Source organism: Callithrix jacchus, chromosome X, assembly GCF_049354715.1.
Source record: "Callithrix jacchus isolate 240 chromosome X, calJac240_pri, whole genome shotgun sequence".
NCBI classification, from domain to species: Eukaryota; Metazoa; Chordata; class Mammalia; order Primates; family Cebidae; genus Callithrix; species Callithrix jacchus.
In genome coordinates this window covers 125396375-125422757 of record NC_133524.1, presented here as the reverse complement: position 1 = coordinate 125422757, position 26383 = coordinate 125396375, and the positions used below count along the sequence as shown (strand labels likewise).

The 26383-nt window shown below is 46.9% G+C and overlaps 1 protein-coding gene across 2 annotated transcripts in view; it reads right to left on the bottom strand.

Moving 5' to 3' along the window:
* XPNPEP2 (X-prolyl aminopeptidase 2) overlaps window positions 1–11575 on the bottom strand; it is a 37152-nt gene extending 25577 nt beyond the window's left edge. For both annotated transcript variants that reach the window (XM_002763249.6, XM_035288694.3), the window contains exons 1-7: window positions 11267–11575; window positions 8327–8400; window positions 4027–4137; window positions 2898–2961; window positions 1801–1905; window positions 1461–1547; window positions 383–529 (exon numbers count right to left, since the gene is read on the bottom strand). In XM_002763249.6, coding sequence (XP_002763295.2) covers window positions 383–529; window positions 1461–1547; window positions 1801–1905; window positions 2898–2961; window positions 4027–4137; window positions 8327–8400; window positions 11267–11561 — 883 coding nt within the window. In that variant the 5' untranslated portion in view covers window positions 11562–11575. The remainder of the gene's footprint in view (window positions 1–382; window positions 530–1460; window positions 1548–1800; window positions 1906–2897; window positions 2962–4026; window positions 4138–8326; window positions 8401–11266) is intronic.
* Between the last annotated feature and the right edge of the window lie 14808 nt (window positions 11576–26383).

Sequence of the window (26383 nt, the reverse complement as noted above, 5' to 3'; positions counted from 1 at the left end):
CTCACTGCAACCTCTGCCTCCCCAGGTTCAAGTATTTCTCTGCATCAGCCTCCTGAGTAACTGAGATTACAGGCCTGTGGCACCATGCCTGGCTAATTTTTGTATTTTTAGTAGAGACGGGGTTTCACCACGTTGGCCAGGTTGGCCTTGAACTCCCGACCTGGTAATCCACCAGCCTCAGCCTCCCAAAGTGCTGGGATTACAGGTGTGAGCCAGCGGCACCCGGCCTGAAATCTGCATTTTAAAAAAGCATCCCAGGCGACTCATATGCATGCTAAGGTTTGCAAACCTTTGCTTTGGTACCTCTGAAGATGAAGTTTGCTGTAGTAGCTGGGACCCACACTGCTACAAGTTGGGAAGGAAACTGGGCTTACTGAATCACCTGTGAATGCCTCCTGCAGGGCATAAATGGATTGGTTTGGAACCGGTGGCCTCTCTGATCCCCACACCAGGTCCACAAGGTTGGTTATGATGGACACCAGATGTCTGTTAGAGCCTTGGAGGGCCAGATCATAACTCTCCCAGGTGTCTGCAGAGACAAGAAGGAGTCACTTGTCTCTTGCCCATTTACGCCTCAGGAAAAAACTGTGATTCAAGCAAAGTTAGTCCTGGTTCCCTTTGCCTCCCTTTATAGCCCAACTTCCCCGAGCCTGCCCCAGAAGCCTGCCTATTGCCCCCCACCAGAATGTGTGCCCACACTGGGATATGTTTCTCATCCTCTTTCTGCTTTTCGAGGCTAATGCCCTGAGCCCTCGCTAACATTGACCGTCACAAATTGGCTAAGCTTGTCTTTTTCTCTGCCAGTGGCTGTGGGTGGTCCTTCTTTTGGGCACTAATTATTTTCTCTGGGCTTCAGTGTCACAGTCCAAAAGAATGGTGATGGTCAGGCTGTTGGACAGGCTGGCAAAGAAGCCAGTTCTAAAGCACAAGCCTTTCAGTACATATTCATGAGGACTCTCCCTTTCGGGGAATAGGTTGGCCAGCTGTCTTGGGCTCCAGAACTCAGGGAATTGTATTCTCAGGGACCTTTTAAAAAAAAAAAACAAAACTCAGAGGCCCTCCCAAATCTTTGACTCTTCTAAGCTACCTTCCAGAAGAGGGTTACCAAGTGATTTCAGCACCATCATTGGTAGAGTTCCAGGGCACAGAGGATGGTTCTGGGTTCAAGCATATTCTGGCCTATTAATTCACTAGATCTTTAATGATTCACTGAATCTTCTAGTTTGGGGCTCTGCATTCATGAATTTTGAAATATTTGTACTCATTCTTTAAATGTATTTTAATCACACAATCCACTAGTACATACTCATTGTAAAACATTCTGCAACTACAATTTTAAATGCTCTATCTTTATAGTCCCACCACCCCTCCTTCTATCAAGGTCCATTTCTTTATATCCCAGGGAAGCTGAGTCACCCTCGTTGGCATGGACAAATTCAGGGACTGAGGGAAGAGCATACCAATGGATAAGAGGAAGGGGTCAAAACCCACACGTCCTCCAGCAGGAATCTCAGTGAGGAGCCAGGTGACAATAGGGGTGGTGCCAACTGAAAGAAAGACAGGAAGGAACACAGAGGTCACCTCCAGGGCCAGCCCCAGGCCCTCCGGTCAGGGGTTCTGTCTGATCATCCTGCCACGTGTGTCTTCCTTGAGATCAGTGTTGAAGGTCAGGGATGGTCTCAAATGTCCTAAGCTGCCCATAGGGGCCCAGCATGGTCTTACATGCACGCTCTCACCTAGACCTTCCTGAACCAAGTCCAGGTCCCAAGATTTGGGGCCAAATCCATGTAGCCCTTCTACCTTCCTTATGGAGCTCCCAGTTACAGTCCATCTGCCGCTCAGCCTGAGTCCAGTAGCGACTGTCGGTCCATACAGCTGCTTTCTTCATGGTCACCACTGCCGTTCCTGGCACAGAACACAGAAATTTGCAGGTGAGGGTGAAGGGGAGGAACGTGGCATTAGCCGACGGATGTACAATGCAGTGCTGGCTCTGAGAACACCAAAAGGGGCCTCTGGAAAGAGATTCTGTCCTCCATTGGAAGGAAGCTAGGAAGGAGATGTTAAAGAGAGATATGAGGGGAGCTACCAGAAACGTATCCTGAATCAGGCACCACTGCTTTGTGTTGAGAGCTGCTTGTGGGGGTCATTAGGACTTTCAGCAGAAGTGACGTCGACTTTTGGCTGCATGTAGGCGCTCTCAAGAAAGATGGGGCTCAGTGTCAAGACTCGGTGGCTGATAGGGATGCTAAGCCAGAGACTCAGCTGTGGACTGGTGGGGAAGACTAATCCAGAGACTTTGGCAAAGAGAAAAAGAGCCTATGGTGCATGAGGCAGGGCAGTTTGAAGCCCAAAGAGGAATGTTTGAGGATCAGGAAAGGAAACTCGGATTTGACTGAAGGGAGCAGGATCAGGGTGCGAGGCCCCTTCAGAAACTATGACCTCATCAGGGGCTTCGATGTTCGTGTCTCATTTGGCCATGTGAAGTGATGTTGTCTGTAAAATGACTGGCTGAGGAAAATTTTGTCCCCAAATGAGCCCTCATGTGAAGGGAATCAGCAGGTTCTTAGTGGTTAGAAGTAGAAGTAGCAAGTATTCAGAAACACAGCCCGGGAGTGCTGGACTGGGCGTGGCTGCGGCAGAGGTAATGAGCATGGGAAGGCTGCCGGGGGATGGGGCCTCACGTGCCTCATTTCTACACAGAAAGTGGCTGGTGGGCTATGAGATATATGCCCTGGGGAACCTGATGGTTTTGGGGTGGTGGAGGGAGACAGAGTAGAAGGGTTTTCTTTATAGTAGGTTCTGGGGTCCCAGCTGCTGTGACTCTAGCCACACTAGGTCCTCTGTGACCACCTCTGGATCTACCAACAAAAGCAATGGGGATGGGTAGTGACTGTTACCTGCAGACCCTGTAAAGCCTGTAATCCATGCACGCCTCTCATCACGTTGACTGATGTACTCATTCTAAGAAATCAACATCATCATCATTAGCCTTTCTCGTGGTCAGATCCCACATGAAAGGCCCCCAGCCACATCCCAGTTCTTTCTGTCTGTCAGCTCCAACCAGTCCTATAAGCACAAGCACACCAGGTTCCTCTTCCAGGAAGCCCTCTGTAACTCTCCTTCAATATCTTCCCTTCCTTTGAACAACTGTATCTTTTGCAGTCCAAATCCCACTGTCCACACTGGACTGTTGTGCAAAGGAGCCTTGTTGTCCTGCCCTGCAAATTCTACGCACTCTAGGGTCCTGTCTTTTGGTTCGTTTGGGTTTTCCCCTCCAGCTACCCCTTCTCCCTCATGAATCTAGCATAGTAGACTGGGAATATCCTAACTTCTGTGAAGGGTTTACACATTATCGTATTTTGATCCTCATAATTCTTGGAGCCAGATCTCATTACTCCCATTTTGCAGAAGAGAAAACTGAGGCTCAGGGAAGTTCAGCTACTTGCCCAATGTTCTTAGCCCTTCCCAGCATGTGGGAAAACTAACTCAAACAATCTCATCGACACTGAAAATGCCCCCTCTTCCAACTGGGCTGGTGTTGGAAAGGTGGACGGGGTGGAGGGTGGAGCTAGTGGTGGGAAACGGTGGGGTGGATGCCCCCTCCTCAACCAATCCCACACTCCCATAACCCAGGATTTTGGATCATTTTGCTACTCCATTCCACAGAGTACAGGAAGGGAGCTTAGAGTTCTTCCAGTCCGATTTCTAGCCCACCTTCCAACCTCCTAGAGCAGGGATACCCTAAACATTCATTCTGGATCTGCCTTCGAGGAACTGATGAAAATTGATTCTGAAGTTGTGGATAGTTTTATTTCTTGAGGTCAAGGCGGTTTGGCAATGTCTGCCTGCCTGTGTAGAGGGATACATTCAGTTGCCCTAACACTACCGTGCCCATGCTCTCCACTTCCCTCCCTTTGCCTATCAGATCCTTTCTCTGACCTCATCTTCTGAGTTTTAACAGCTCCTGTTTATGGTCTCTGACCCAGGGCAGTGGAGAGGGCAAAGGGGAGAGAAGCTGTCCCTTACCATGTGAGCATCTGTGTCTGGGATGATGTAGGCCGAGAGATTCTGGGTCTCCATCTGCTGGCGGAGGGCTGTGAGTGACACTGTGGTGTTGACCACGGTAACTGGAAGGTACTGACAGATGACAGGAAGACACCGAGACACACACAAACAGATATGCACGTTGCTTAGAGAAAATGACACCTGGGTCCCTGGCCTCCAGAAGAGCCCCCAGCCTCCCCTAAAGCAGGGATTGGGGGAAGTTAGGCTGGCCTAGCCTGGGAAGGAATGGGCCGGCTATTGATGTTACTGCTTAATCTACATCAAGATTGCCTGGGTTGAATGGAGATGGAAGTGTTGAAGAGTTTGGAAAGGGACCCCTTGTGACAGTAATGGGACCTGAATCTGGGAGGAGGGTGTGAGTGAGAACTGCAGGGGTCTGAGCTCTGGCACTGGGCCAGGCCATGCAGACGGTCCTTCCTTAACTACCTGGGGGTAGGGTTGCCAGATTAACAAATAAAAATACAGGACACTCACCTAGTTATGTTTGCATTTCAAATAAAAAGTGTATAATATTTTAATGTAAGTATTATATTAAAACATGCACAATTTTAGGCATACTTGTACTAAGTTCTTACTTGTTATCTAAAATTCAAATGTAACTGGATGTCCTGTATTTTTTTTTTTTTTTTGAAGAAAGAAAGAGAAAGAGAAAAGGGGGAGAGAGAACAGGAGTCTTGCTCTATTGCCCAGGCTGGAATGCAATCTAGAAATAGGTATTAAAAACCTCTTTTATGCTGATGATTGTGCTTAACAGTGGAGACAGGAAGGAATAAGGAAAAAATATAACAAATGAACAGCCAACCAATATTTCATTTCAATCTGTGAAATGCTATGCAAATGCTGAAGAGTGATTTGCTTCCATTTATGTGGTCACTTTCAAAATAGGTGTAATGTCATACTAAAAAAAATGTATGTTCTGTGGACCTGGGGTGAGGAATTCTATAAATATTCACTGAGTTTACCTGTTCCAGGTCTGAGTTAAAATCATAGATGTCGCTGTTAATTTTCTATCTCGTTGATCCGTGGAATATTAACAATGTAGTGTCAAAGTCTCCTGCTATTAGTGTGGGAGTCCAAGTCTCTTTATAAGTCATTGAAAACTTGTCTTATATATCTGGGTGCCCCTATATTGGGTACATATATATTTATTATCATTGACTCCTATTGTTGCATTGATCTTTTTATCATTATGTAATGTCCTTCTTTGTTTCTTTTAGTCTTGGTTACTATTGTAGTCTATTTTGTCAGAGACGAAAGTTACAACTCCTGGTTTGTTTGTTTTTTTTGTTTCTTTTTCTTTCCTCTCCATTTGATTGGTGAGTCTTCCTACAACCTTTTGTTTTGAGTCTTTGTGTGTCCTTGCTTATGAGATGGATCTGGATACAGAGTGCCAATATGTGTTTTGACTTTTTATTCAGTTTGCCTGTCTGTGTCTTTGATTGGGGCGTTTAATCCATTTAAATTCAGGATTAATATTGATATTTGTGAGTTTAATATTGTCATTTAATGCTGGCTGGCTATTTTGCCCATTAGTTGACATAAATACTTCATTTTGGAGATACTCTTTATCTTTTGGTAAGCTTTTGGGATGACTGATACTGGTTGTTCCTTTCTGTGTATAGTGCTTCTTTCAGAAGCTCTTGTAAAGCAGGCCTGGTGGTGATGAAATCTCTGAGTGCTTGCTTGTTCGTGAAAAATTTTATTTTTCCTTCATTTATAAAGCTTAGTTTGGCTGGATATGAGATTCTGGGTTGAAAATTCTTTTCTTTCAGGATATTGATTATTAACCCCCACTCTCTTCTAGCCTGTAGGGTTTCTGCTGAGAGATCTGCTGTAAGTCTGATAGGCTTCCCTTTGTGGGTAACCTGACCTTTCTCTCTAGCTGCCCTTAGAATTTTCTCCTTTATTTCAACCCTGGTGAATCTAATAATTATGTGTCTTGGGGTTGCTCTACTTGAGGAATATCTTTGTGGTGTTCTCTGTATTACCTGGAGATGAGTATTGTCCCACCTTACTAGGTTAGGAAAGTTTTTCTGAATAATATCCTGAAGAATATTTTCCAGCTTGAATTCATTCTCTTCATGACATTCAGGTACACCTATCAAACGTAAATTAGGTCTTTTCACATAGTCCCGTATTTCTTGGAGACTTTGCTCATTCCTTTTTACTCTTTCTTCTCTAATCTTGTCTTCTCGTTTCATTTCATTAAGTTGGTCTTCGACCTTTGATATCCTTTCTTCTGCTTGATCAATTCGACTGTTAAAACCTGTGCATACTTCTCAGCATTCTCGTATAGTATTCTTCAGTTCCATTAATTCACTTATATTCCTCTCTAAGTTCTCTATTCTCGTTAGGATTTTGTCAAATCTTTTTTCAAAGTTCTTAGTTTCTTTATATTGGGCTAGAACATGTTCTTTTAACTCACAGAAGTTTCTTATTATCCACCTTCTTAAGCCTGATTCTGTTAATGGAATGCGCTCGTTCTCCATCAGGCCTTGTTCCCTTGTTGATGAGGAACTGTGATCCTCTGTAGAGGTAGAGGCATTCTGATTTTGAGTATTCTCAGCCTTTTTACGCTGGTTTCTTCCCATCGTTGTAAATTTATCCGCCTGTCTGTCATCTTTGTAATTACCAACTTTCAAATTAGGTCTCTTAGTGGACGTCCAACTTGCTATTTCCCAGGGCCAAAATCTGAGCAACCCACTGCACCGGCTAAAACAGTGGCGTCAAGATTCTTGGTGCTTTTCTGTCCGGGAGTCTCCCGTCTGGCTTCCCTCCTGAATCCCTTCTTCAATCAGCTCCAAACGTCGGCCAAAAGGGGAACCAATCCCATTTACTCTGTACCAAGAACCGCTGTGCTGGGGCACTGGCAAAACCGCAGCGCTGGCTGCAAGACTCACCTTGATGACCTGTGGGTCTCCTCCACTGGGAATCTCCTGGTCCTTGAGCAAGAAAAATTTCTCTGAAAGTGTGGCGTCCTCTCGTTCTCTGCGCTTTCACTGGGAGCTACAAGCCTGAGCTGCTAGTGGTCAGCCATCTTGGATCTCTCTCCTGGATGTCCTGTATTTTATGGTAACCTTCCCTTCGGGGGGCTGTTTCAGGTTGCCACCCACTGGTCCCAAATGGCAGAGGAGAGTGGATGAATGCCCACAGCAGTTTGAGATAGTTCCCAGAAAGTCCCTCTCCAGACCAGCTACTTCTTTAAAGGGTGTTTTACCTTTAAAACCAAAAGCCTGCTTTTGTTTGTGCTGTTTTGCTGGTTTGCTTTCTACTCCATGATATATCCATGTTTGTTTTAATATAAAAGTAATGTGGTTCGCCCACCCACCTGCCTGCCCCAGGAGTCCCATAGAGCTGATATTGCTAGCAGATGTACTGCGATTTTTCCCATGGCTTATGGTGCTGCAGGCATGCCTACCCCTTAGCCCTACTCTGATTGTAAAAAGAATCACTCTGGTCTCCAGCTAGGAAGCTGACTTCCCAAACCTCTTCTGCCGGGCCTTCTCCTCATCTTTGCACCCTCGGCCTCCCTCTCCTGCCCTTCCGTTGGCTCTTTGGTTTTCGTTTTGTTTTATTTTTGAAATGGAGTCTTGCTCTGTCACTCAGACTGGAGTGCAGCGACAGGATCTCAGCTCACTGCAACCTCTGCTTCCTGGGTTCAAGCGATTCTTCTACCTCAACCTCCAGAGTAGCTGGGATTACAGGCACGTACCACCATGCCCGGCTAATTTTTGTATTTTTAGTAGAGACAGGGTTTCACCATGTTGCCCAGGCTGGTCTTAAACTCCTGATCTCAGGTGATCCATCCTACTCGGCTTCCCAAAGTGCTGAGATTGCAGGCCTCAACCACCAACCCCTATCTTCCTCCTTCCTCCCTTCTGGGCTGCTCTTTTTGCGGTTACTCTAGAATTTGTCTTTTGTTTCCTCCCTTCTCCCTCGCCTCCGCCTGGCCCCAGCCAAAGGCCAGCTAGGGGCCTCCTGCCCTCCTCCCTCCTCCTAGGGGGGCTTCCCAGGCTCACAACAGGGTAGAAGCAGATAACCTGCTGTGAGAATGAGTGGGAGGGAGAGGAGTGTACCCAGAGTGTGGAGGGGGGAGGAGCCTCAGAGTCAGAAAGTGCTGTAGGGGGAGGAGCTACCAGCTGAGCCAATAGGGGATGGAGGAGATGATAGGGCAGGGCAGGGGTGCCGCTGGTGCAGGGGTGCACAGAGGGGGGTGCGCAGGGAGGGAGTGGGGGTATTCGCGGGGGCGGGGGGCACTCACTGGAGGGTTGATGGAACAGTTTCTCACATCCTGTCCTCCAACGTCCACTGCCTTTGGGCGGCCCCAGGCACAAGCTAGAAGCCGGGAGAAAAATCCAGGGTCATTCCGGGACCGGCTAGTTCGTAGAGAGGGCAGCGGCATGCTCCCTCAGCCCGCCCCACAGGGCCTCCATCCTTTGAAACGCAAGAAGCTGGCCAGCTCCACTTGAGGATAAAAATAATCACATTTCATAGGAAATCAGGCTGAATTGGATAGCACCCTCGGTCACAATCAAAGAAACCTGTTTCATAGACAAGTGATTGCCACTTTTGGATGGGTTTTAGTGCTCATTAAATCAATTTTTTCTTCTAATCTAATTGGGTCTTTTCAGAGTCTAGTGAAGTGGAAAAGTTGTGTGTAAATCAAAATTTTGTAATCAAATTTTCTTTGAAATGCTCCAGAGGATCACACTAAATAATCATTCCAACTTCATTTTAGCCTTTTATAAATTCAGTTGTATAATATATTGGGTTTACTTTAATTCAAGGCCCTCTTGCACTGCTTCTTACAGTCCAAATATTTGCCTATCATTCCAGGCTCATTTTCAATATTTATAAGACAGAAACCCCAGTCTGGCATGGTGGGAAAAGGTGGATTAATTAGTATTTAAACACACCCTATTATGTGCCAGATACTGAACACAGCAATTTATCTACAGTATTTCATTTGATATTGTGACAGCCCTATGAGGTGGGTACTGTTGACTTTCCGAGGAGGAAGAAGGAGGAAGCCAAGGCCCAGACAGATTTGGTAACTTGCCCAATTTGTGCCACCAGGAGTCAGTGGTAGAACAGGCATTCGAACCCAGGCCATGTTTTTTTTTTTTTTTTTCTGAGACGGAGTTTTGCTCTTGTTGCCTAGGCTGGAGTGCAATGGCGTGATCTCGGCTCACCGAAACCTCTGCCTCCTAGGTTTAAGCAATTCTCCTGCCTCAGCCTCCCGAATAGCTGGGATTGCAGGCATGTGCCACCACACTCGGCTAATTTTTTAATTTTACTTGAAATGGGGTTTCTCCATGTGGGTCTTGAACTACTGACCTCAGGTGGGTCTTGAACTACTGACCTCAGGTGATCCGCCCTCCTCAGCCTCCCAAAGTGCTGGGATTATAGGCGTGAGTCACCGCACCTCCAGGCCATCTTATTACAATAGAGATGAGTGCCCTTTCTGTCCTCCCACTCTGCCAAATATGAGAGGTGAGCCAGGAAAGGGCGATGCCACAGAAGGGACAGAGTATATGGAGACCTAGTTTCCAATTTGAGCTCTGCCCCAAATTTAGAGTGACTTGAGAGTGACCCAATATTCATTGAGCAAACATTTCCTAAGCACCTACTGTGTGCCAGGCACTGGGCTAAGTTCTCCAGGCTCTAGATCTCTAGAAAGGAGCGACTTTGATTAGATAAAGTCCCTTCTTGGCCCGAAACCCAGTGGTCTCTGATAGTCCTCACCCCTAACTCCCCTATCTTTTAGTGAGGGATTTCCCTAGAGAGTAATAGGGGCCAGAGTGTGAGGAGACATTACACTTCCCCAACCCCACCCTCCTCTCCCTGCTTTTTTTTGAGACAGAGTCTCAATCTGTCACCCAGGCTGGAGTGCAGTGGTGCGATCTTGGCTTACTGCAAACTCTGCCTCCTGGGTTCAAGCGATTGTCCTGCCTCAGCCCCCTGAGGAGCTGGGATTACAAACATGTGCCACCATGCCTGGCTAATTTTTGTAATTTTAGTAGAGGTGGGGTTTCACCATGTTGGCCAGGCTGGTCTTGAACTCTTGACCTCAAGTGATCTGCCTGCCATGGCCTCCCAAAGTGCTGGGATTACAGGCGTGAGCCACCATCCGCAGCCACACTTTTCCCTTCGGAGTGTGTTGAGCTACAGATGCAAGGAGAGTGGCCTGATTTTGCCTAGATCTCACAAACTCAAGGGTCAGATGCTACCCATACTGTTCATTTAAGAAAACAAACAAACACCCATTTCTGTAGCAACAGATCCCTGGAAAAATGTTGACACTAAGATGCTAACATAAGAAGTGGGACACGGCCAACTTATGTCTCTGGACACCAGAATATGCTGTTCTCTGAGGCCAGGGCTGTGGCTCCCAAGAGCAGGCTTTGTAGCTGAATGGCTCTGCCGTCCCTGGCACAAGGCCTGGCAGTGTGTAGGTGCTCAGGAACTGGACACTGAGTGACTCATCAGGCTGTGGTGACAGACAACAGAGAAAGGAAGGCTAGGTTGGGAGTGCTGAGCTGGGCACCTATCTGAGGACAGAGCGTGTGCCACAGGAATGACAAAGATGCTCTCCCTGACCAAACTTTAGTCAGGATCCCCCAAAGCCTCTTCTCCACTCGGCCTTGACCTTGGCCTTCTGCGTCTGTTCTGCCCTTGCCAGGCCTGCATCACCCAGTCTTAGCAAGAATCCTGCTAAGTCAGTTTAGACACCCTTGATATCTGATCACTCACTCTGGCCTGCTGTCAGCAAGAATCCTGTTCAGTTGGTTTAGCAAGAATCCCCCTACCCTTGCTATCTCCTCTTAATACTTTTCTGTCCAAGGACCCCCCCCACTCTGCTCCTTGGCTACAGATCCCCGGAAGTCTTTTGTGTAATCAGAATTGAGCCGCATCTCTCTCCTCTATTGCAATGCAGTAGTCTTAAATAAAGTTTTCCTTACTGTTTTAACGAGTGTCAGAATCATTTTTTTCCTTTAACGGGGGGAATGGAAAGGTGCCAAACCAGACTCCATCCAAGTCACGAGGGCCGCCAGAACTGCCCCTGAGGTGCCTCTTCCTCAAGACAGAGAGAGGAAGCAACAGAAAAAGAGACGCTTGGGCCCCAACCCTCACTCCAACCCTTTCCGAGCCCAGAGGGGAGGTCAGAGCTGGCTTCCAGCGGAAGCTAGGTTGCACGTACCACAGAGAAGGACCAGCCAGGGGCAGCAGCCCCAGTGAGCCCGGGCCATGGGGTCTCCAGATGCCGGCGCTGGGTGGATGGAAGGACAGGGGAGAGAGAGAGGGCTCTTTCTCGGGCCTCTTCCTCCAGGCCTTTCCTGGGCGAGCAGACGGGGGTGGGGGCTGGCGTCAAGAAGGAGGCGTCTGGCTGCTGGATGGAGAGTGCCTCTCTGGTCTTTTGTTTTGGAGGCTCTGGGAGCCAGGTGGGCAGAGAAGCTTTGGGTTGCTCGAGGCGGACTGTGCAAGTCCCTAGTCATCTAGGATAGGGTGTGAGGCCGCCCTGGGCAGAGTCCAAAGATCTTGGAGACAGAGGTGCAACAGCTGGTCTTAATCAGCCTGCTTTTCCCAGCCCCCTCTCAGCGGCCAAGCCCCAGCCATTCCTGAAATCTGTCCCCTCTCCCTCCCGCAAGCTGATTCCCCTTAGCTCCCACACTCTGGACCCTGGCTACAGCACTGCTTCTGCTGCGGGATGGAGACCTGCCTCCTGCTGCTGCCTCTCCTCCCCTCCTCGTCCTCCTCCTCCTTTTCCTTCTCCTCCTCCTTTTTCCTCCTCCCCTCCTTTTCTTTTTTCCTCCTCCTCTCCCTCCGTTTCCCTCTTCATCCTCTTCCCTTTCTTTTTTCCTCCTCCTCCTTTTCCTCCTCCCCCTCCTTTTTTTGCCTCCCCTTCTTTCTCCAAGCTGCCTGGAAAAGCCAGTGTCCTCTCTTCTTGTAGTGTTTGGAAAGTCCCACTGTACCCCTTGGGAACATTGGTTGTGACTGGAGTGTGACTCTTGAGCTAGGATGAGTCCCCCCAGGAGCGCCCACTCTGTAGAAGTGCTCCCAGCTCTGGTGGCTCATGCCTGTAATCCCAGTACTTTGGGAGGCCGAGGTGGGCGGAACTCAAGGTCAAGAGATGGAGACCGTTCTGGCCAACATGGTGAAACCCTGTCTCTACTAAAAATACAAAAATTTGCTGGGTGTGGTGGCACGTGCTTGTAATCCCAGCTATTCTGGAGGCCAAGGCAGGAGAATCGCTTGAACCTGGGAGACAGAGGTTGCAGTGAACTGAGATTGCGCCACTGCACTCCAGCTTGGCGAGAGAATGAGACGCCGTCTCAAAAAGAAAAGTGCTGCCAGTTGTTCCCTTGGGATCTGGGGAGTCGCATTCCCTTGCACAATCGGAACCTGCACTCTGGGGAGCCCAGGCTGTCAGAGCCGTTCACATCTGAGAGGAAATGAAACCCCAAAGATGCCCCTATCTGGAGGGTTCAGGGGACCCTTCTGAAGAGGGAAGAAGACCCAGAAAGGGGAGTTTGGGCCCTCTGAAAGGACTAATTTGGTGAACTGGAAATGCTCTTTCTGCCGTAGCTTCTAGAACAGGGATCTGGTTACTCTGAAGTGCAGGTCACTCCTAAACAGCACAACTCCCCATGAGGGAAGCGGAGAACCTGAGGCCTGCCTTGTCTTCATGCCCGGGTGAATCAGAGGGCAGCGTCAAGGCAGCTCCTAGTAAATGTTTGGGCTCGAGAAAGGCGATGTCCAGAGAGAAATGCTTTAGAGAGACAAACAGACCCAACAGGGATGGGTGCTCACCTACCCTGGAAGACCCCTGGGACAAACCACCCATTCCTTTTGTTTTATTTATTTATTTATTTTTGAAATAGGGTCTCACTCTGTTGCCCAGGCTGGAGTGCAGTGGTATGATGTTGGTTCACTGCAACCTCAGCCTCCCGGGCTCAAGGGATTCTCTAGCCTCAGCCTCCTTAGTAATTGGGAGGACCACAGGTGCGTGGCACCATGCCTGGCCGCCATTCCTTTTGTTTCTATTTTTAATGGATCTACAGTTTACTTATGTCCACATCAAGTTTAAAGCAGCTTTCAACAATCCACTAGAGAATGACAAAATAGGCCAATTTGAAGAGGGAAAGGAGACCTTTACGGGACTCACTGAAAGGGCAGAGTGAAAATGAGAGAGGCAGCTCAGTGAACTTCATTCTCAGGAATAACAGCAGGAGCCCGCAGCCTCAGAGGACAGAGCACGGACAACGAGAACTCGAGAACGCTGTCATTCAATAACTGCTGAAGCTCCCGAAGCCTTTGCCCAGGGCTCCTCTCTCCCACCCCTTCCAGGGCTGGTAATGAAATTACTCCCAGAGACCAGAGCACTGAGAAATTCGTCCTTAAAGGCCCCTGCCTCTTCACAAGCAGGTAGAGCTGACGGGATTGCGCAGAGGAGGGCCCTGGAAAGTGGCCTTTGAGGACAAACATGGTCCTGTCTTTCTGTCAGTGAATTGAGCCTCAAAACACTGACTCAGGAGCCAATCTGCCTGAGTTTCAATCCCAGCTCTGGCACCCACCAACTGTGTGATCTTGGACAAGTGACTTTATCTCTCTGAGTCCCCAGTGTCCTCACCTGTGAAACGGAGTAACGATAGTACTAACTTCTTAAGGGTGTTATGAGGATTCGATGGGCTAATGTTTGTGACGCTCTCAGAACACGCCTCGCAGAGACATGAGTAAATGTGCTACAAATGTTCATTAACTCACATGCTAGAACTAAGTAAAGCTGGTCTCATCTGGTCTCATCTGTACTTTGTTCTTTCTCTTCCTGGCATCCAGCACTGCTGAAATGGCAGTTGTTACAGCAAAGATGAGCTGAGCTGAAGGGTCAACCTCAGAAGGAAACAAACTAAATGGGGATTCCACCCCCATCTTCTGGACTCTGCCCAGGGATGTTCCCCACATAATACTCAGTCCTCTGGTTTCATCCCTCTGCTTCCCAGCCTTAGCCCTGGTGGCAAAGATAACCTCTCTTGCCTTCATCAGCTCCTTCCTTATCTCCCTATCTCGAAACCACTGTCTTTACTCTTATCAGTTGAGAGACTTCAACCCAAGTTGGCAACAGGCTTGAAGTGGAAAGAAATGATTCAAGGTGGGAAGGGTTGAATGGCTGAGTCTTTGTGTCAAAGTCATTTGGAAGATGTATGAGTCACTGGACTCTTGCTGTGGCCTGCTGAGGCAGTGGACTTCTTGTTTTACTTTTTGGTCCAAGGCTAGCCTAAAGGCCAAATTCTGAAATTGGAGGTGATCCTTTCTGGAGTACCTCCTGACTGTGCCTCTTATTTTGCACCCTGATGCCACTCCAGGCTTATCACCCTGACTTCCAACTTGAGTCTGCCCTCTCTGGACACCATTGCCTCCTTGACTTCCATCAGAAGACACCTTCCTGACTCACATGTTCTCCCACCAGGTGACAACAACTAGGTGTCCTGAATCACAGCTGAGGTCACAATAACAACTTATGTCATGAGTGCGAATGAGAAAATGCATATAAAGCAGTGAGCATGCAAGGAGTTTTAGTAGCAGGAATACGAGCAGCTCTGTCGTGGGAGCCCCAGGGCAGGGCAGAACCTGGAGGAAGGCCAAGATAAGAGAGGTGGAGTGAACTTTGGCAGTAATGGTGCAGAGATGGCATTGCAGGTGGTGGTCGCAGGGAAGGTCTAGGGGCAGACTGGCAGCAATGGGGTCAAAAGCAGCCTAAGGTAGCACAGGCAGACAGCACCATGGCCTGGAATAGCCAGTGGCAACAGGAAAGTCAGAGACCCAAGGGGGCTGTGAGCACTGCAGAGCATCCTGTGAGGATGTCCCAAGTCACTAAGGATGAAATCATAAAACAATACCTGGGGTTTTGCAGTTCTGTAGGTGGGAAGGAGACTTTTGAGCTAGCACATGCCCAATCTAACCATTCACGTGACCTCAGAGGCTGAGGGACTGGGGACACTTGGCCTTGTGGGCACAGCATGTGATTGCTGCTTCCAAATTCCCTTCATACCCTCCCGTCAGGTTCCAGCATCTCATGCAGGGAGACAGGCAGGGTTCTCACCAGCAGAAGAGAAGACAGGGTTGGAGAAAAAAGTGGCTTTGCCCAGGTCCAAACTGACCTGTGACAGAGCTGGGACTCGAACCTGGGTCCGGGGGACTTAAAAGCCCATGCTCGTTCCATTGGGCCTCATTGTCATCCCGATCTGAAGATCCTCCATGGCTCCTACTGCCCTCAGGATAGAATTCAATCTCTTCAGCTCAGTGGCCAAGGCCTTCTTCCCTAACATTGCCCATCTCTTCTTGCCCACATTCTCTCCACCCATCAAAGTCCAGCTCAAAAGTCATCTCATCTCCCAAGCCCTCATCACCTCACATTCATCCCTCCATCCTGGGGACTCCCGTAACATTTTATTGGAGCTTCTGTTTTCAAAGCCTCACATTAATCTTTTGCTTTCTCAACAATTCTTCTTTCTAAGGTCACCCATCCCCAAGGGCGGGAGCTTGCTTTTTATAAATGTCCTATCCAGGACAGCCCAGGAATTAATGGGCTCAACCCAAGTTTGTGGAGTTGATGCTAAACTCCACCATTGTGTGGCTCAGCCACCCCATCCGTAACTTGAAAGGAATGCTCTGAATGCTCAGAGGCTGAGGGACTGGGGACACTTGGCCTTGTGGGCACAGCATTGCCCAGGTCAGAGACTGAGGGACGGGGGACACTTGGCCTTGTGGGCACAGCATTGCCCAGAAGGCTGCTCTGGCGCTGTCGGGTGCCTCGTCCATCACATCTGCCCTGCTTTGATACAAAGCTACCCTGCCTCTGTGTGTGTGGTCCCAGAGGAGGGGGGAAGAGCTCATTTAATGAAAGCTGATCTTTGGTGCTGTGAGGCCCAAGACTTCCTCACCCAGACAGCCAGGCATCAGAAAAGGGAGTTTCTTTCCTCAGGGTGAGGGTTGGACGTCCCTTTGCTATGGCTGGTAGGTCCACTGGTCAGCTCCTTTTCAGCAGCTCACAGCTGCCCATGGCTTCTCCTTCTTCTGAAATTTGTTGGTGATTGTGTCAGGCCATTCTGCATTGCTATAAAGAAATATTTGAGTTTGGGTAATTTATAAAGAAAAGAGGTTTAATTGCCTCACAGTTCTGCAGGCTGTACGGGAAGCATAGTGTTGGCATCTGCTTTTGGGGAGGCCTCAGGAAGCTCACAATCATGGAGGAAGGCGAAGAGGGAACAGACATTTCACATGGCAGGACTGGGAGCAAGAGAGACAGTGAGGGGAAGGTGCCATACACTTTTTAATAACCAGATCTCGTGAGAACTCACTCACTAATGCAAGGACAGCACCAATACATGAGAGATCCACCCCCATGACTCAAACATCTCCCACCAGACCCCACTTCCAACATAGAGGATTACAATTCAACATGAAATTTGGCAGGGACATGTATATCATTCTACCTTGTCCCCCCAAATCTCATGTCCTTTCACACTGCAAAATACAGTTATCTCTTCTCAATAGTCCCCCATAGTCTTAACTCATTTCAGCATTAACTCGAAAGTCTAAAGTCCCAAGTCTCATCTGGAAATGAGTTCCTTCCACCTATGAGCCTGTAAAATAAAGAAACAAGTGATTTACTTCCAAAATGCAATGGGGGGATAGGCATTGAGTAAACACTTTCATTCCAAAAGGGAGAAATTGGGCAAAATAAAGGGCTACAGGCCCCATGCAAGTTTGAAACCCAGCAGGACAGCCTCTAAATGTCAAAGCTCCAAAATAATGTCCTTTGACTCCATGTCCCACATCCAGGCCACACTGACACAAGGGATGGGCTCCCAAGGCCTTGGGTAGCTCTGCCCCTGCAGCTTTGCTGGGTTCAGCCCCTGCAGCTGCTCTCACAGTTGTTGAGTGCCTGTGGCTTTTCCAGGTGCAGGGTGCAAGCTGTTGGTGGGTCTACCATTCTGAGGTTTGGAGGACTGGGGCCCCCTTCCCACAGCCCCACTAGGCAGTGACCCCAGTAGAGACTCTACGTGGGGGCGCCAACCCCATGTTTCCCCTTTGCACTGGCCTAGCAGAGGTTTTCCATGAAGGCTCTGCCCCTGCAGCAGGCTCTGCCTGGGCACCCAGGCTTTCTTATTCATCTTCTGAAATCCAGGTGGAGGCTGCTAAGCCTCCTTCACTCTTGCACTCTGCACACCTACAGGCTTAATGCTACATAGAAGCTGCCAAGGCTTACAGCTTGCCTTTTCTGAAGCAGCAGCCTGAGCTATATCTGGGGCCCTTTGAGCCAAGGCCGAAGCTGGGGTGGCCAGGATATGAGAACCAGTGTCCAGAGGCTGCACAGGGCAGGGGAGCCCTAGCCCTGGCCCTGACCCATGAAACCATTCAGTCCTCTTAGGCCTCAGAGTCTGTGATGGGAGGGGCTGCCTCTTGAAGATCTCTGAAAAGCTTTCCTTATTGTCTTGGCTATTAGTACTTGGGTCTTTTTTAGTTATGCAAATATCTCTAGCAAGTAGTTACCCCACAGCCTGCTTGAATCCCCTGAAATTGGGCTTTTCTTTTCTACCACATAGCCAGGGTACAGATTTTTCAAACTACACTCTGTTTCCTGTTTAAATACAAATTCCAACATTAAGTCATGCCTTTACTCCCACACCTGAGCATAGATTGTTAGAAGCAGCTAGGCACCTCTTGAATGTACTGCTGCTTAGACATTTCTTCCGTCAGATACCCTAAATCATCAATCTGAAGTTCAAACCTCCACAGATCCCTAGGTCATGGACACGATACAGCCAAGTTCTTTGTTAAGGCATAATACAGGTGACCTTTGCTCCAGTTCCCAAAAAGTTTCTCATTTCCATCTGAGATCTCAGCAGCCAAGACTTCACTGTCTACATCACAAATAGCGTTTGGGTCATAACTGTTTAACTAGTGTGTAACAAGTTCCAAATCCCTCATCTTCCTGTCTTCTTTGGAGCCCTCCAAACTCTTCCAACTTCTGCCTATTACCCAGTTCCAAAACTGCTTCCACAGTTTCAGGTATCTTTATAGCAATGCCCCAATTCTTTGGTATCAATTTTCTGTATTAGGCCAATCTTGGATTGCTATAAAGAAATACCTGAGACTGAGTAATTTACAGAGAAAAGAGATTTGATTGGCTTACAGTTTTGTAGGCTGTACAGGAAAGCATAGCTCTGGTGTCTGCTTATGGGAAGGCCTCAGTAAACTTACAATCATGGCAGAAGGCAAAGAGAGAATAGGTATCTCATATGGTAGAAGTGAGAGCAGCAGACTGGAGAAGGAGGTGCCACACACTTTTAAACAACCAGATCTCTTGAGAACTCACTGACTATCACGAGGGCAGGACTAAACCGTGAGGGATCTGCCTCAGTGACCCAAACACTTCCCTCCGGGGCCCACCTTCAACATTGGGGATTACATTTCAACATCAGATTTGGCGGGGACATGTATTCAAACATTATCCGTGATTATGGTTCAGGAACTTTGCTAGTGAGACCTAGTGGATCTGGCTAGAGTCCTGTGTAGGCCAGTTAGCTTGGTTCACTTCAGTGGTCACAGACTGAGTCAGATCCTGAGACCTGGCTGAGTGCAGAGCCCAGCCAGGCATGTCACAAACCTATGCTGCCCTCTCCGGGAACCTTGCACTGCATAAGGATGTGTGGTGATAGCACCACTGGGGTCGATTTCACTCAAGCCTTCATTTGGTGGTCTTTGGGCACTCTCCCAACCTTCTGTCCTCTTCAAGAGCCTGATCCTTTACTTCTCAGCCATCTTATGCCCCTCTTCTTGCCATCTCCACTCTAGCCATATGCCATTCTTTCAGTCCCTCTTACCATGTCTCCTCTAGCAACAAGGTCTTTGTGTTTCTTTCCCTTCATCCAGAAAACCTGCCCTTCCTTCCTCTCTTTGCTCTGTGAACTCCTCTTCCTTCCAGTCTTGCCTCAGATGTCATTTGGTCTGGAAGTTTTCCTTGACCTCCCGGCGAGGTTGACTTCCTCTATTAGTTCTCTTACTGCCTTTGTCACAGGTCCCGTCATCTGCCTTTCAACACTTCCCCAGTCATGGAAAGGACCACAGTAACTAGCTCATGGCTGCCTCTCCCCAATACGTCTACCATTACTATGAGTCATATCAAGGTTCCTGTCAATGACCCATCTAATGTCCTCATTGTTCAAGTCCAAAGCTCCTCAGTTCAAAGCCCTTGTTCCTCCACTCCTCCTCAGCCTCCCACAACCAAAGTAGTATCTTGGGCCTTGTCACTGCTTGGGATTGCTGTCATTTGACATGCTGAACTCCAGCATCTCATTCTCTGAACATACCCTCCTGTGTCTCTCTCCTTCACTCTTACTGCACCTGATTTTGACTTCACCAAAATGTCCCATCCCTTACCCTATGCTCTTCCTCTCCATTTAGCAGCATCCCCTGGGTTCCCTTCTCTCTCTATGTGTCTCAAACTACATAACCCATCACTCCAACCTCCCTTTCACTAGCACATTTAACTCTCCTGTTCCTTTGTGCTTCTGCTCCATGTATCCTGCCAGTCTCCACCCCCAAGTAAGGCATGCTCCCACCCCAGGGCCTTGGCACATACCATTCCCACTAATAGGAATGCTATTTTTACAGATGCCAACATGGCTCATTCCTTTACTTCATTCAGACCTCTGTTCAGATGTCCCCTTTTCAGAGAGGCCTTTCCTGTTCTCATTATTTAAACAGTTCCTCTGTCACTCTATCTCCTATTCTGCATCTTTACATCTTCAGAGTATTTTCCTGACATAATATTGTGTATCTATTTGTTTCTTTTTGTCCACTGCTATGTCTCAGGGCCTAGAACACTCCCTGGAGCTTAGTAGGGGCACTCATAACTATTTGTTGAATAAACAAGTAAACCCCAGGGCATTGGAACCATCTATCTTCTCTACAGGAGAATATATCCCAACTTTGTGGATTGGGGTCACTCCAAGTTTTTGGTGTCCAACCTCGGCAGGCCTCTTGGTACTGCTTGCCAATCCTTTTCCTTGTCCTGAGTCAGCTGTATTTTCCGTTACTCTTGTGGGAGATTCTAGACCTTTAGTTTTTGTCCTCAAATCCCTACCCTGCTTACATTTCATGATCGATGGACCTTCGGGTTGTTTTTGACTTTGCGCGGTTACAAACATGAAGCACTGCTCCAGGACCCATATCTAGAAGTGGCAAAGTGTACAGTTTTGTCACGTGAATAGGTTCTGCCAAATTGCCCTCCAAGGACAGCTGTAGCAGTTCACACTTCTACCAATAAAATAGCTGTTTCCACAACGTCATTAGCACTGAATAACATCAATGGTTTAAGATTTTACTGATTCGATGGCTGGAAATTGGTCTCTTGCTGCCTTGTGTTTACCTGCTGGCTGGTAAAGGCTGAATATGCTTCCTCATGTTTTATTTGCCTTTTATTTTTTTCTTCATCTTTGAGTCCCCATTCCTTTTATTAGCCCATGTTCTCATTGGGTTGTTTGTTTTTTTCTTATTGACTTAAAAATGAGACCTTCATATATTTCATTCTTCCTTTATCTGTTTGACAAATATTTATACACCACAAGTATTTTCTCCTTTTGAACTTTGTTTTGAACTTTAGAGACTAATTTCTGTGTATGTAGCCAATAAACCTATCAAGATAACTCTTATAATTTCTAGGACCTGTGACTTATTTGACAAGGACGTACTGTCCTATATATTCTTACAGAGTTTCATATAATTTTTTTTGAGTTCATGTGTGAACTCAAAATCCATTGAGTTCAGCTCATTAATCCATCTGGAGATTATGTTTAGATATGATAAGAAGTACAGATTCAAGCATATTGTGCCCTGACCCCCCACCCCCAATTTGACAACTAATTGTCCCGACACCATTTATTGATGGGCATATCTTTTCTTCATTGATTTTCAATGCCTTATGTAGTGTATATTATACTCTCACATGTACGTGGGGTTGTACTAGACTCCTTTGTTGCATTGATCTATGTCACGGTGCCAACATTACACTGCTTTAATTACTATAGCTTGTGTTTTGCGTACTTTGATAGCTAGTAGTGGAAACCTGCCTGCCCATTTTTCAAACACTTCTCTCTGTCATATTGCATATTTCCTTTTCTACATGATCTCAAGATCAGCTTATCAAGTCCTATAAAAATTCCTGTTATGATTCAAATTGAGATTGCATTAGATGTTTGGATTAATCTGGGGAAAATGTCTGAGTTTTGAAAAGCATCCTGGAATATACCGTGTCTTTTCATTGATTCGGGTACTATATGGCCTTCTGTAAAGTTGTCTATCCCTACTCTCGCCCACAGTGGTCCGATTTGAGCCCTGACCACTTCACTAAAGGAGCTCTTGCTGGAGTCATTAATGACCTTTGTGCTGTTTGCCTACTGAGAGGTAGCAGGTTGAAAGGATGTCTTTGTCCACTCCCCTTGAAACCGGGCAGGGTTTTATGAGTATTTTGAGCAATGACAGATGGTGAAAGTGAACTTTCCATTTATTTAGGTCTTCTTTAATTTCTATATGCAATGTTTTGTAGTTTTCTTATACAAGTCTTTCACTTTCTGGGTTAAATTTATTGATAGATATTTATCCTTTTACATACTACTGTAAATGGGATTATTTTCTTCATTTCCTTTTGGATTTTTCATTGCTGATATACAGAAACATGGTATATTAGTCAACTGGGGCTGCTGTTACATATTACCATAGATGGGGTGGCTTGAATAATGAATGTTTATGTCTCACAGTTCTAGTGGCTGAGGAGTCCAAGATCAAGGTGCTAGCAGATCAGGTGTCTGATGAGAACACTCTTCCTGGTTTGCAGATGGCCATCTTCTTGCTAGGTCCTGATATGACAGGTGGAGAGAAAATGAAGGATGGGGTAGAGAGAGAGAGGACTCTCGTGTCTCTTCTTATAAGTGCACAAACCCCACCAGGAGGGCTCTACCCTCATGACCTCTAATCGCCTCCCAAAGTTCCCCTTCTTCAAATACCATCACATTGGGGATTAGGGTTTCAATATATCAATTTGGAGGGACACAAGCATTCTGTCTACAGCACATGGGACCCTTACTCTTGGTCTTCAGTTGCCATACAAGCAGGTGGACTTCCGGGAGACCTCCAGGCTGTGAGGAAGCTCAGAATAGCTCTGCAGAGAGGTGGCATGGAGAGGCCCTGAGACCACAGGAAGAAAGAGACAGAGAAGGCCAGCCCACCCCCAGGCCAGCCCCCAGCTCCCCACCACCCAATGTTCTAGCTTCCAGCCCTGTCTGACTGCAACAATGGGAGAGATCCTGAGTCAGATTCCTTCCCCACCCCGAATTCCTAACCCACAAAACCATGAGAGATGATAGGATAATACCATGATTTTTGTTGCTTTAAACTACTAAGTTTTTTTCTTTTTTTTTTTTTTTTTTAGACAGGGTCTCGCTATGTTGCCCAGGCTGGAGTGCAGTGACTATTCACAGGTGTGATCCCACTACTGATCAGCATGGGAGTTTTGACCTGCTCCATTTCCGACTTGGGCTGGTTCACCCCTCCTTAGGCAACCTTGTGGTCCCCCGCTCCCGGGAGGTCACCATATTGATGCCGAACTTAGTGCAGACACCTGATCGGCATAGCACACTACAGCCCACAACTCCTGGGCTCAAGAGATCCTCCAGCCTCAGCCTCCCAAATAGCTGGGAGTACAGGCACGCACCACTGTGCCTGGCTGCAAATTTCTTTCTTTCTTTCTTTTTTTTTTTTGAGAGAAAAAGAGAAAAAGAAGGGGAAAAAAAGAAAAAGAGGGAAAAAGGAATATTACTTCATTCCTAAAATGGGTTTCAATAATGGCCGATCAATATTTTGAGTGTTTAAAGTGGTTAATGCATATTTTATGTGTTTAAAATGGAGACCTCTATTGTGTTTATTTGTTCTGGCTCTGAGTTCAAGTCCTGGATATCGTTATCAATTTGTTGTCTCGTTGAATCTAAATCTCATTATGTGTCTTATGTATCTGGGTGTTAAGATCTCTTATTGTTACATTAATCCTTTTACCCTTGCATCCTTGTAGTTTTTTTCTTTACATATCAGTAGATAACCTGAGCAGCCTTCTACTGCCCAAATCTAAAGGACCACTTTAAGGGCAGTGACTTCTCTGTGGTAGTCAACTTAGCAGGACTGTTCCCTCTGTGAACCTCTCCTTTCCTTTGACTTTCTTGACAATTGTTCCTGGTTCTCTTCCTGTATCTGTGGCTACTTCTTCTTAGTCTTTTTCCTACGCTTATTGTATTCTCTCTTCTCCTTAAATATTGACGTCCTGGCCTTCTTTTCTGATGAATTACACTCTCCCTGAAATCTGTCACCCATCTCCAAGTCAGTGCTGGCGCAGGTCTCTTTCCTGAGCTCTAGACTCATCAAACCAATTGCCTACTGACCTTCCCTACCTGGATGTCTCTTACTACACACGTGCAAAATGGGTCTCTTCATTTCCCCCATGCTCCAACGTGTCCCTGTTCACCCGGTTGCCCAAGCCAGAATTCTGAGGGTCATTGTGGACCTCTCCCTCCCCTTTGCTTTGACACCATGTCTGGTCAAGCCTACCCCCTACCTATATCTAAAAATCACCACTTCCTCTGCTTTCTGCTCTGGACTATTGCCATAGATCCTAAATAATTAGTGTGCTTTTGCTCTCTTTCCCTTCAAGCTGCCCTCCACACTATGGCTAGTGGTTAAGAACACCAGCTTTGGGGCTAAGTATATCTTTTTTATGTCCCGTCTCTGCCATTCATTGTCTCTGTGACCTTGGGCAAGACCTTCATTTTTCTGAGTCTCAGTTTCTTCATCTTTAAAGAATTAATACTAATAATTATATTATTATTAATATATAATTAATAACTACATTTATTATTAAATATAAATAATAATAATAGTTTTTATTATTATATAATAATAATTTTACCTACTTAGAAGGTTGGTGCCAGGATTCAATAAGAATGCATATGCAGCATTTTGCACAGTGCCAGACACACAGAAAATGCTTAATGCGGCCGGGCGCGGTGGCTCAAGCCTGTAATCCCAGCACTTTGGGAGGCCGAGGCGGGTGGATCACAAGGTCAACAGATCGAGACCATCTTGGTCAACATGGTGAAACCCCGTCTCTACTAAAATTACAAAAAATTAGCTGGGCACGGTGGTGCGTGCCTGTAATCCCAGCTGCTCGGGAGGCTGAGGAAGGAGAATTGCCTGAACCCAGGAGGTGGAGATTGCAGTGAGCCGAAATCGCGCCATTGCACTCCAGCCTGGGTAACAAGAGCGAAACTCCGTCTCAAAAAAAAAAAAAAAAAAAAAAAAATGCTTAATGCTTGCAAAATGTTTGAGAGGGGGGCTTAGATGAGAATATGGATGGCTCTCGCAGCTTTCCTTCTTTGCTGAAAATAACTGTTCTGAACTCATGGACTACACCAGATGTGACTTGGATTTTCGGTTTGAATAGGAAAGACTGCATTGCAGATTAAGGGAGAGCACTGATATTGCAGAGGACATCTGAGTTGTATTCCTGAGGTCACAGTGGCAGCTAGGGCTTGGAAAAACTGACAGGTCCTTGGAAGCTGACTAGATTGGCCCAACTGGAGCTAGCACATCTGGAACCAGACAGCAGAGGGCAGCAGAGGTTGGTGTGATTGCAGTTCCCTGGGTTGTAGTCAGGGTTGGGGAAGAGAAACCTAAAGTAAAAATTGGGATCCAAAAGGGGAATTGGCTAGGGGAGCTGTCCAGAGGATAGCAGTGCTCTTGAGCATCCTTTCCCTTAGGGCCTGGGATGAAGATGGAAGTAGGGCTACTTGAGAAAAAAGGAGGGGCCTCAAATTTATAGGTGGGAGCTGAGTGAGTGAGTTGGAACTTCTATAAAGTATACTAAGAAAAAGGAATCTATTCTAGTCTTGTCTGTTTGGGCCTTTACTCATTTCTAGGAGTCCCAATGGTCCTTCTACAGGTAGAGTTGTCAACTGAGGACAAAGAGGATGGAGATGCTTTTATGTGTGATAGGTAATGAGTTTGTAGTACAGGTTATGGCCACATCCCTAAGGTATGAATAAAAGAAGCTTCAGGCTCATGAAGGAGGCAAGGCCCAGAGAGGGAAAGTGACTTGCCTAAGGTCAAATAGTTAGGATTACGAGTGAAAGCCAGCACTTACTGAGACCTTATAGGTTTTGCTGAACACATTCCATGCATTACCTCACTTAATCCTCACAATAACCTCATGAGGCAGGATCAGGTGTTGTATCATCACATTTTACAGAGGAAGAAACTGAAACTCAGAAAGGCTAAGCCATTTGCCCAAGGCCATACAGCCAGTCAGTGTTGCACCCAGGATGCCAATCCAGACAGCCCAATTCCAGGGCCTGTGAACGTAACCACCACATTCTGCTACTTGCCTAGGTCAAGGATTGGGTCACTGGAGTCTCAAAGCAAGGCTCCTACCAATATAGACAATTACTCTATATTGTCTTGGATGGGAATCCAATTTCAGTAAGTCAAGTTTTGGTCTCAAATTAAGTACACTAGAAAGGCAGTTTGCTACTTTAAATGGAGCCTCAGTTAATTCTTTTGTGAGGTAAATTCTGCCATTTTTCTTCTCCTGTCTGTAATTTACCTGCATTGTGATGTTTCTGTGCTGTGTGAACTGTCCAGGGGACATATGGCTCACATGCTTCCTACAAAGCATCACTGCTGATACAGGTTCTTCTTTAAAGGGCTTCTTTCCCAGCCAGCTCTGGATTTCTCCTGGGCTGCCTTCCTAATTGTCGCTGTAGTTTAGGAATCATGAAAGAAGTCAGTTAAAGTTTTTTTTTTTAAATCCTCTATTTTGTTTTCCTTGTACTATTGCTTGTTGTTGAGCAAGCAACCATTCTTATTCAGTGTCTGTCTGCATATAAAGATTCATTCATTTACTCATTCATTCATCCATTCATGAAACACTTGCTGGGTGCCTGCTGTGTGCCAAGCACTTTGCTAGGTCCTGAAGGTGCAGCGACAAGCCAGGAGAACATGGTCCCTATCCTCATGGAATTTTGAGTCTATAAAGGAAGTCTGTCAAATCATCCCTCTCAGGTACCCCTAACTGATATTGGGAACCGCCCATCTTCTCCATCACTGCTTCTTAGCTTGAGCTCTTATCATGTTCCTTCCTTGGATCACTGCAGCTGGTCTGCCAGTCTCTGTTTCTCCCAACTGCCCCCCCACCACAGCCTGCACACAGCAG